The sequence below is a fragment of the Lycium barbarum genome, chromosome 11, assembly GCF_019175385.1.
Source record: "Lycium barbarum isolate Lr01 chromosome 11, ASM1917538v2, whole genome shotgun sequence".
NCBI lineage: Eukaryota > Viridiplantae > Streptophyta > Magnoliopsida > Solanales > Solanaceae > Lycium > Lycium barbarum.
The window spans coordinates 1,627,986-1,638,639 of NC_083347.1; the positions used below are offsets into that span (position 1 = coordinate 1,627,986).

General features: G+C 36.5%; 2 protein-coding genes across 4 annotated transcripts; one reads left to right on the plus strand and one right to left on the minus strand.

The window, feature by feature from the left end:
- Positions 1-326: 326 nt before the first annotated feature.
- On the plus strand, positions 327-5,013 carry LOC132617142 (uncharacterized). Of its 2 annotated transcripts, none has more exons than XM_060332079.1 (6): positions 327-480; positions 2,293-2,561; positions 2,680-2,788; positions 3,132-3,224; positions 3,485-3,572; positions 4,022-5,013. In XM_060332079.1, the coding sequence occupies exons 1-6, from the start codon at positions 416-418 to the stop codon at positions 4,301-4,303; spliced, it is 906 nt and encodes a 301-aa protein (XP_060188062.1). In that variant the 5' UTR covers positions 327-415; the 3' UTR covers positions 4,304-5,013. The 2 variants fall into 2 exon arrangements, with proteins under 2 accessions (XP_060188062.1, XP_060188061.1); XM_060332078.1 differs by having other exon boundaries at positions 331-480; positions 2,278-2,561.
- Positions 5,014-5,932: 919 nt separating this feature from the next.
- Positions 5,933-9,851, minus strand: LOC132617725 (leucine-rich repeat receptor-like serine/threonine-protein kinase RGI4). Of its 2 annotated transcripts, none has more exons than XM_060332800.1 (2): positions 6,784-9,851; positions 5,933-6,601 (listed from the first exon to the last, which is right to left on the minus strand). In XM_060332800.1, the coding sequence occupies exons 1-2, from the start codon at positions 9,581-9,583 to the stop codon at positions 6,135-6,137; spliced, it is 3,267 nt and encodes a 1,088-aa protein (XP_060188783.1). In that variant the 5' UTR covers positions 9,584-9,851; the 3' UTR covers positions 5,933-6,134. The 2 variants fall into 2 exon arrangements, with proteins under 2 accessions (XP_060188783.1, XP_060188782.1); XM_060332799.1 differs by having other exon boundaries at positions 5,933-6,619.
- Between the last annotated feature and the right edge of the window lie 803 nt (positions 9,852-10,654).

Genomic DNA, 10,654 nt, shown 5'->3' on the forward strand with positions numbered 1-10,654 from the left:
TGAGTCAAAAATACCCATTCGTCATTAAAGTTTTAAAATATATCTCTATCTTAACAGAAATTCCAAAATAATCAGATTTCATTTTTAAACTCACTCCATTTAAATCCGGCCCAACTACATAAAAAATTCATATGCGATCAAATTATTCCCGAGTCCTACATCTGGAGCTACTAGGCATAGGAGCCGGTAACCCATATGAATTTTTTATTTAGTTAAGTCGGGTTTAAACAGAGCATATTTAAAAATAAAATCAGGTCATTTTGAAATTTTTTGTTAAGACAGAAGCATATTTGAAAATTTCGAACGACGGAAAAATATTTTTGACCCAAATTTATAATCGGCGCAAAGCAGAGGGTATTTTTGACCCTTTGCCAAATAAGAATGTATGAAGCCCTAAAACTCTTTCGAACATAGCATGGCAGTTTGTTTCATAGTTAAAGCTTCAATCCAGCTTCATTGTAGAGCCATTGTCATCCCTTGGTTAGTAATTTTCATTACTTTGGGGTTTATATTAAATTCTTTACTAGCAGTCTGCAACTATATTTGCTACAGTTCTTACTATTTGAATGTCCACACTGGCATTTGTTGATGTATAGTATCTTTATAAGCTGACATCTTTTTTTCAGTGCTTCTATGGCTATACAAAGTGAGTTGGTTAAGAAAAGGTTTGATTTTTAAGGCTAAAATGACCATACAAAAGATTGAAAGTGGGTTGATTAAGTAAAGGTTTGATTTTTAAGGCAAAAATAACCATAGAAAAGATTACCCTGTTAATTTTCCAGATTTTGGAAATGGGTTTGGTCTTTAGGACAAACATGACCATAGAAAAAACACGGCAGTTTTATTGTCCAAATTATCGAAATGGGTACTTGTGTTACGTCGTTTTTTTGAAGCAAAGGTTTGATCTTTAGGACAAACATGACAATAGAAAAAGATTACAACAGTTCATTCTCCAAATTCTTGAAATTGGTACTTGTATGAGTGGATTTTGTGAAGAAAAGGTTTGATTTTTAAGGCAAAAATGACCATAGAAATTATCCAGCTCACTTTCCAGATTTTGGAAATGGGTTTGATCTTTAAGACAAACATGACCATAGGAAAATCACAGCAACTTATTGTTCAAATTATCGAAATGGGTATTTGCGTTACGTGGGTCTTTTAGAGCAAAGGTTTGATCTTTAGGACAAAATGACCATAAAAAGAGCTTATAGCAGTTCATTCTTCAAACACTTGAAATGGTACTTGTGTGAGTTGATTTTGTGAAGAAAAGGTTTGATTTTTAGGCTAAAGGTGACAATCGAATAGATTATTACGGTTCATTCTCCAAATTAGTTTCTTGTGTTATGTGGGTTGGTTAAGCGAAGGTTTGATTTTTTAAGGCAAAAATGGCATAGAAAAGATTACTCGGTTCATTTTCCAGATTATGGAAATGGAATTGATCTTTAAGACAAAAATGACCATATAAAAAATCACAGCAGTTGTCCAAATTATCGAAACGAGTGCTCGTATTACGTAGGTTTTCTTAAGCAAAGGTTTGATCTTCAGGACAACCATGACCATAGAAAGAGATAACAGCTGCTCATTCTCCATATTCTTGAAATGGGTACTTATGTGAGTGGATTCTGTGAAGAAAAGGTTTGGTTTTTAGGCTAAAGGTGAACATCAAAAAGATTATGATAGTTCACTCTCCAAATTGGCAAAATAGGTTCTTGTGTTATGTGGGTTGGTTAAGCAAAAATTTGATGTTTAGGCCAAACATGACCATTTAAAAAGATTACTGTAATCATTCTCCGAATTCTTGAAATGGGTACTTCTGTGACATGAGCTTGATATTTTGGGCAAACATGACCAAAGAAAAGATTACAGCTGTTTATTGTCGAAATTCTTGAAATGGTTACTTATGTTACGTGGACCTGTTAAGCTAAGTTTTGATCTTTAGGCAAACATGAACATAGAAAAGATTAGCGCAATTCATTCTTCAAATTCTCGAAGTGGGTACTTGTTTTACGTGGGTTTATAAATTTTTAGGGCAAACGTGGACATAGAAAAGATCTAAGCAGCTCGTTCTCAATTTCTTGAAATTGGTACTTGTGTCTCATGGTTTGGCTAAGCAAATGTTTGATATTTAGGGAAAACGTGGCCATGAAATATGCTCAAATTTATTAAAATGGGCATATAACTATGGTATGCAATACATGTATGTTTCCATACGGTTTGTTTTAGTATAATATAAGTATAATTATTATTGTTTTAGTATGACATAAGTATAATTATTAGGGTGCAAAAATTCAGTGCCATAAGCTGCTGCCGGAGCAGAGATTATAGCGCTTTTCCAGTTAGGCACATTCCCAAGAGATCAAATGAACACCAAGTGTCAGAAGCTGATTTGCCAAGGAAACACTTTTTGGACATAGAAAAGCACAGTTTCTTGGACGGGAATGTTCAGGAAACTGAATTTTCTGTTGGTGGAAGGTCTAAGTATGGAGACATACCTTTTCATTCCAAGTCTCAAAATCATAAACAAAAGCTTATAACCAGCCTGGACGATGAGGTTGAATGGGGTATGATTGGATTTATCCACACCTCTCTGCTGTTTTTACCTAAAGTGGAAACTCAAATTAAGATGCAACTTTCAACCCATGGAAAATAAAAAATAAGAGGCTGAATGTGGAATTTCAGGGAAGGAAGATGAAGATAACGAAGATATTGTACTTGAACGTGGTATAGCTGAAACTGATAAAGCTAAGCAAGATGCTGAAAGAATTGCAGTTCAATTACTTGCTTCAAGGTTAGAATGTTAAATGTCTTATCTCTCTATATCTACTAGTCATTATTTATTTGCCCTTGAAATTCGACGTACTGATGAGACTTGCAACTTGATCTTTTCAACTGGTGTTGAAGACTCTGAGTGGCATATTAGATGGATAAATCTCAAATTAATTATATACGGGCATACTGCATAGAGCTATGTGAGCATCTATTTCACTTAGAGAAAGATGTGTGAACAGTGAAACTGTTAGACCTTTGTTGATGCACCTGAATTCTCTTTCCAGTCACTGAAGCTAAAAGAAGAGGCCCTTAGACTAATGCAAAGAGAGCTACTTTCTGATGCATGATTTTGTACTGTGCAGAGCACTTACGGCTGTAGAACTGAAGAAGAAGCTTCTAGGAAGAAAGTTTACACTCAATGTTGTTAACGCTGTAATAACAGATTTCCATACCAGGTAAATCGAACTGGAATCAAGATGTTTCCGTCAAAGCAGTGAACCCTGTCTTTGATAACAAGAAATGTTATTTCAAATCACAGTTACCTTTTGGCTATTGGTGCACATTTGTCACTTGCTACACTTGAACTTGCTAAAAGGAAAATTGAAGAGCATAGTGAACTAGGTGTTATGAGTCATTTGTGAGTTCGTATTACATGGCTCCATCTTGATTTTAACATAATTGACCTCATTCGGATTTGTTCTATCTGTTGCTCTAGGGGTTTAATCAATGACGGTCTGTATGCTGAAATGTTTTCTCGGTCCAGATGGTCTTCCTCAAGTTGGGGTCCAAGACGAATCAAGCAAGTAAATTTCCTCTTTGTCAACTACTTCACTGAACGAGATTTTGAGCTGACCTTTTTATGCTCCTGTATAGAGTCGATCGGTTGTATGGTCGATAACATGATCCTCCCCTACTATCTCTCTTTTTCCTTTTGGGCTAGTGTTGTATAGTAGTTGCTAAATCACTCGCTGAATATTCCCTGTGTAATCTGAAGATTTTCCTTTTCCCTGCTTTATGTCCGTTTAGGAGCATGTGAGAGCCTATATTTTTCTTATTACATCCTAAGTTGAGTACTTACCAAAAAGAAAATAAAATTGTTAACTTCATAGTTGAGTGCAATTATGGAAGTACTAGTTAGTTATTCCAACCATCTGTAGTTTTTTGAGTAGTTACGCTTTATATAAAGAGTAGCTTTGGTTTTGTCTTGCTTTTGTCAGAATCCCATTAATAGCCTTATCACTTTTCGAATTAGGCCTTAATCAAGAAGGGTGTAAGCAAAGTGGATACAGAAAATGCCATAAAAATGGTCTTCAAGAATGACGAAGCTGGTGAAGAGCAAGAATCAGGACTTGCTATGTCAAAACCTTCTATGGATCAATTGTTTGTCCAGGCATCTAAACAGTGGCTTAAAGGGCAGGGTGTGCCTAGAGAAAAACGTAAAGCAAGGATTATTCGTTGGCTTCAGTACCGTGGCTTTGATTGGAATGTGGTTAGTTCCATACTTAAGAAGTTAGAATCCACCTATCCTCAATAGAGTCTCGTTACTCGGTGAAAGAGATTATGATAATCCGTTTGCTGTTGCCATATAGTTGAATGAGGTAGACAAAAGCATTGCTTCCTACTGGATCGGTTATTCAGTCTATTTTAGCAATCTCAAAGAAAGTTTGACGTGTTAAGATCAACATAGAAGGCTGGTTGTGTTGGCGATGACTTCATCTTACAGAATTCAAGAGTCCTCAGTCTATTTTAGCAATCTCAAAGAAAGTTTGACGTGTTAAGATCAACATAGAAGGCTGGTTGTGTTGGCGATGACTTCATCTTACAGAATTCAAGAGTCCTGGAAGTCCTGTTCTGTCAGGATTGAGCAGTATCACTAGAAGTAAATTGTATGTTGTGCCATATACACCAGACTGTAAATAAGAATGCTGCCATTTTCAGTTTGATGTTTTGTCCCCACACTTTGGTCACAAACTCTGTTATAGACGAAAGCTTGGTATTCAACAGGAGAAGATTTGAGGGGCGAACTCATTATCCATCGAGTTTCGAACTATGAACTACTAACCCTTAGGAATTTCTCGGTTATCAAGAAAGAATTCCACTTTATGTTTCCTGCATGCTTTTCTTATTGATAGAAAATGATAAATTTTCATATAGTGTGGAATGTAGACCACATCGGTCCAAGGAATGATGGTTCACTAATAGTTTCTTTTTTGTAGCCATCTCTTGATTTGAGTTATTCTGTCCGTTCTGCAGTGTTTGGTTGTGGTATTTCTTTGGTCATTATTCTTCTCTTGGATGAATATAAATTCATTTACTTAACTTTTCAATTATTTGGTGAATCTTTGCTCTTCTACTATACTACTATCAAGCACAAGTCAAAATACTAACTTTTAAATCTCAAATGGTGTCACAAACAAGCAAAGGGTATCATGGTTTTACATAAAAATTCCACATTATGGGTGTAAATTCCAACTTGAAATCCACTAGCATATTAATTGCTATTAATTGCTTAAGCTTTACTCAGAAATCACATGGTCATGTGATTGGGCCAACTCACAGTTGCTAGCTGGACTATTTCTTGCGAGACACTTGGAATCTTTATTTGTATTCAATAAATTCAAGGTACATAATTCCCAGATCCTCCACCAATGATTGATTCAATTTCCACATGTCCCCACAGTTTCGCGACTCTCAAAATACTACTAGACGGTTGTACGCAAGGCCAGCTTGTGTGCATATTGACTACTCCATTGGACGTGTGCTACGTTTCACTAGCATTATTACTGGTTAACTCGCCTGTATAGTGTCCTTTAGCCACTTATCGACCTTTGAAAGATAACTATTGATATGGTATTATGGAGCTTGAAATTCCACTAGAAACTTTCTCTATAACAATATCCTGGAACTTGAAACTCCCTTATAATGGAATTTGAAACTCCACAACTGGACTACTTTTCAGTTACAAGGGCTGAAAAAAGTGGCTATTCGTAAATTTTACCCGAAAATAACATATGGTTCGTAAATGTTTTAACTTTAGTAAATCTAAAATATCAAATCTTGGGCTTCCTTTGTAATTCACTTAAGTGAGCAGTCATTTGAATTGCCATTTATGTTGGCGTGCCTCATTGGCTAACGAAGTTGGTATATATAGGGTACAAATTGGTAAGTAAAAAGTCTACCAATTTCACATAATGATGAACACTGATCTTTTCACTCTATAATGCTAATGCTAAATTGCAAACTCCCTTACTAGGATACATGATTGAGGAATGAAAATGATTTTCCTTAAAATCTATAACCTCCTCTTAACTCATACTGCTAATAAAACATGCCATATTCACAAATTTGTTCACTATGCTGAAGCCTTATTTGGAGATTGAGTTATCAGAAAATACAAAAGAGCAGCTAGAAGACACTTGGGAATCCACATTCTTGGTGCCAGGTGATTTTGGAAGAGCTGTTACATTTGCATTTTTCTTCAACAAGTCGGATTCGGACACAACAGGATCAACATTTCGAATTTCCTTGAGCATGGCTACTACATCCCTCATCATCGGACGATCACCAGCTTTCGTGCACACGCACAGAAATGAAACAGCTAAAGTTTGCAGCATTTCATGCATCTCAGGGTCAGCCCTGCCTCTAAGCTTAGGGTCAAGAATGTCATTTGGATCGCGCTTACTTTGTAAGTGTTCGCGCACCCATTGTACTAAGTGTGCACTCCCGGGCAATGTGGGGTCCAACGGATGCCTTCCTGTTAGTACCTCCAAGAGGACCACACCATAGCTGTATACATCACTCTTTTCCGTGATCCGTTGCATCGAAGCATGTTCTGTGGGCAAATAATAACCTAGTCTTTGTCAGTTCAAGAAAAGTTGATGCATTTAGTCAAGCTCAGATAATGAATACAACAACAAGGATATCTATTGTATTGTGATGATTCATCAGAAAATGGACTACTTTTATGTTCAGTATCAGCAAGATAATGAGTAGTAGTGCAGTATAAATAATTACCTGGTGCCATATAGCCATAGGAACCAGCAAGATGAGGCCTTTGGCTCTCCTTTAACAAGTCTGCATCAACATCAGTGCTGACAATCCTTGCCAAACCGAAATCGGCCAGGTAAGGCTCCATTCTAGAGCCTAACAATACATTCATTGCTTTGACATCTCCGTGCATTATAGGTGGTACACAGTCATGATGCAAATATGCAAGTGCATGAGCTACTCCAAGGACCACATCAAATCTGTTTTCCCATTCTGTTGCTCCTTTGCCAACACCATGGAGCAATGAGCTCAAACTCCCATTGGGAAGATAGTCATAGAATAGAAGTTTCATGTTCTGGTTTGAAGCCCAACCGAGGAGGCGGACTATGTTCTTGTGCCGGATTGAACCAAGAGTACAAATTTCTGAACCAAATGCTCCTGATTCCTCTGATGACCACATTTTCTTGATTGCTAAAGTTGCCCCGTTTTCGGTCATTACCCTGTATACAACTCCAGAGCTCCCAGTACCAATGACATTAGCTGATGTTAGATTATGAACAATGTCATCTATTGAAAAATCCAACTTCTGGTAAAGAGTCATTTCCCAAGTATCAACTTCTGGAGGTCCATACTTGGCCGCCATTCGCATCCTGATCAAGGTGTAAAATGCTAGCAGCACCAGCACGGCACTTATACTGACAAGGATTGACATAGCAAGCTTCATGGTGTATTTGGCATGTCCAGCGGGCCCCGTTTGAATCACATCCTCCCCAGAGATGTAAAGAGCTTGGTTTCCAGTAAGATCACTCAAAGGAAGCTTATGGAAAAATGGAGTATTGGGCAAGTTCCCATAGAAGTTATTGAATGATATGTTGAGTGAAACAAGGTTTTGAAGGTTCGTAAGAACGTCTAAATTTCCGGTGAGTTTGTTGTGGGAGAGATCAAGGTTTCCTAGTTTGCTAAGACCTGAAAACTCACTTGGAATCACACCTGTAAATTGGTTACAGCTAAGGTTAAGAGAGATTTCAAGTGATGGTATATCACCCAATTCTTTAGGTATATCACCTGATAAACCATTGTATCCAAGGTCTAATAGCTGAAGCTTACTACAGGAAACTATCTCAGCCGGAATTCTACCAGAAAGTTGATTCTTCCCAAGATTCAATTTTGTTAATTCTGTTAAAGAACCAACGCTCGGACTCAACGAACCTGTAAGCCTGTTGTCTGAAATGTCCACAAACTGTAGGCTTTTAGGCAGTTTTTCTGGTAAAGAACCGGTGAACGCGTTTGAATGGAGATCAAGAAACTCAAGACTTTGACACCCTGATATTGATGAAGGAATTGCTCCCATAAAGTGATTTCCATTCATATCAAGGAAATTCAAACTTCTTAAGTTTCCTAATTCTGATGGAACGGTACCTCCTAGCCTATTGTTGTTCACTCTAAATCTATACAAATTTGTGCAGTTTCCAACATCAGTTGGTATAAAACCAGACAAATCATTGGAAAGAAGCAGCAATTTTGTTAGATTTGTCAAAGCAAAGATTTCTTTTGGTATGGAACCAAAAAGATGGTTGTAAGAAAGGTCTAGAGCCTGAAGATTCTCACATTGAGATAATGAAACAGGAATATTGCCTGTTAAATTATTTTGCCATGCAAAGAATAAAGTCAAACTTTTCAACTTTCCTATTTCATTAGGAATCTCACCTGATATACCATTGTTATCAACTTCCAAATGAGATAGATTGGTACAATTTGATATTTCATTAGGTATTGTACCTGATAACTTATTGACACTTAGCTGCAATCCTTCAAGACTTGAAAGTCCACCAAAACTTGTTGGAATTCTGCCTGTTAAGAGATTTTCAGATAAGTCAATGACAGTAATAGCCTTGCAATTTCCAAGCTCATAAGGGATCACTCCAACTAAACTATTCTGCCAAAGCAACAAACTTTGGAGCTTTTTTAGCTCTCCTATGCTCCTTGGTATCGAACCGGATATCGAATTCTGATACAAATACAAGTTCTGAAGTTCACTGCAATTCCCAATCTCTTCTGGAATTGGTCCAGATAAAAGAGCTGTATAAATTGCTAAAGTCTGAATCTTTTTCAGGTTTCCAATTGATACAGGCAAATTCCCTGAAATGCTTGTTTCAGCAAGGCCTAAAAATACCAAGTTGCTGCAATTTCCAATCTCCAAAGGGAGTTCCCCCTTGAGATTTTGATTCCCTCCAGCTCTAAATTTTTCAAGGTTGTTCAACTTTCCAATACCCTTTGGAATTTCACCACTTATTTGATTGTCATAAATCAAGAATTTCTTGAGACTTGACAAGTTTCCAATGTCTGAAGGAATATCACCTTCAAGAAGATTTGAACTAAGAGATAAAGTTTGTAGCTTTTTAAGCTTACAAATTTCTTGTGGAATGGTACCAGTGATTGAATTATCACTAATATCAATAAGACTAAGTTCAAGATAATCTCCAAATTCTTTTGGGATTGGACCACTTAGATTGGTAGATGAAAGAACAAGAGTGTTCAAGAATTTGAGTGGCTGAAAATTTGAAGGCAATGGACCTTGCAAGTCTACTGATTTTAGACTTATACTTACAACATGACCATTGGAATTGCAGTGTATACCAAACCAATTACAAGGACTTTTGCTAGAATCCCATGTTGACAAAACATCATTGGAAGGGTTTAATGTTTTTTTCCATGCAAGAAGTGTTTGGCTTTGTACATCAATGGAATAACAAGAAGAGAAAAATAAGGTGAATGAAAAGATATTGGAAAAAAGAAGAAGAAAAGGATTTCTTGAAAGAGCAGGCATTGCTGCTAAGAGGGAAGAAGAAGAGAGAAAGTTGAGTAGTACTTTGGGATTGTAAAGGGGGAAACCCCATGTTTTGTTTATAGAGTAAAAAGCAGAAGAAGATCTGGATCCAAGAGCACTTTCAATTTTCTATTATTATTGCACTTGGTGATGGTTGTTAATTCAGAAGTTGCTGATGCAGATGGCTTCCTTTGGATTTATTAATTCATTATTAATGTTCATATCAATACCATCTTTATCTTTCTCTCTCTCTCTCTTATTTTCTCTTTTTTCTGATTAAAATATTGTTTGTTTATGGTGCTTCTGTTTGTTTTGTTATGTTAATATGTGTCCAATTAGTTCTTTGGATTTTACTTGTCACCAAATTACACACAGTACTAAAAAATAAAAGTTAGCGACGGACAAATTTTGTAGCTAAACAATAAAATTCGTCGCTAATCCTAAATTTGTGACGACTTATCAAAAATTCTGTTAGGATAGAGTAGCGACGAAGTTCGTAGATAACTCTATCTTTTAGTGATATTTGACTAACTTTTATCAGTTTGAACCTATGTTGTTCGGACTTTCCAAAAACTGCATCTTATGCACTAAGAATACACGATTTTGAAGGATCACACGCACTCAACGATATTTTTAAAGAATCCGAGCAGCACAGGTTTGAACTGGCAGGCCGAAAGGGAAACAAATGCTGCTCTTTGTTTCTTTTGTTCATAAGTGTCCAGTTAGTTTTTTGGATTTTACTTGTCACCAAATTGCACATTTGATTAGCTTTTATCAGTTTGAACTTATATTGTTCGAACTTGTATTTTTGTCGTATCTTGTGTCGTATACTCCAAAAATATATTACCTTTGAAGGATTCGCCACGTATCCGATAATATTTTGAAAAGTCCGAATAAAATAGGTTTGAACTGGCTAGCCCAAAGGCAAACAATTGCTGGTTTTAAATATGTAATTATCATTTCCCCTCCTTTTTGTTGCATAATTAATGTCTGAAATGAAATGAGGATTACTTATAGCTATGAGGCCAGCACCATTAGAAATAACTCTTTATGCGGCCAGTTGCTGCAATT

Excerpts from the sequence above, each read along its gene's own strand:
- LOC132617725 (XM_060332799.1), bottom strand. The coding sequence starts at position 9,583 with ATGCCTGCTCTTTCAAGAAATCCTTTTCTTCTTCTTTTTTCCAATATC. Across the intron at positions 6,620-6,783 it reads CTATGGCTATATGGCACCAG|GTTATTATTTGCCCACAGAA; the intron begins GTAATTATTTAT and ends GACAAAGACTAG.
- LOC132617142 (XM_060332078.1), top strand. The coding sequence starts at position 416 with ATGGCAGTTTGTTTCATAGTTAAAGCTTCAATCCAGCTTCATTGTAGA. Across the intron at positions 481-2,277 it reads AGAGCCATTGTCATCCCTTG|GGTGCAAAAATTCAGTGCCA; the intron begins GTTAGTAATTTT and ends TATAATTATTAG. Across the intron at positions 2,562-2,679 it reads GGACGATGAGGTTGAATGGG|GGAAGGAAGATGAAGATAAC; the intron begins GTATGATTGGAT and ends GTGGAATTTCAG.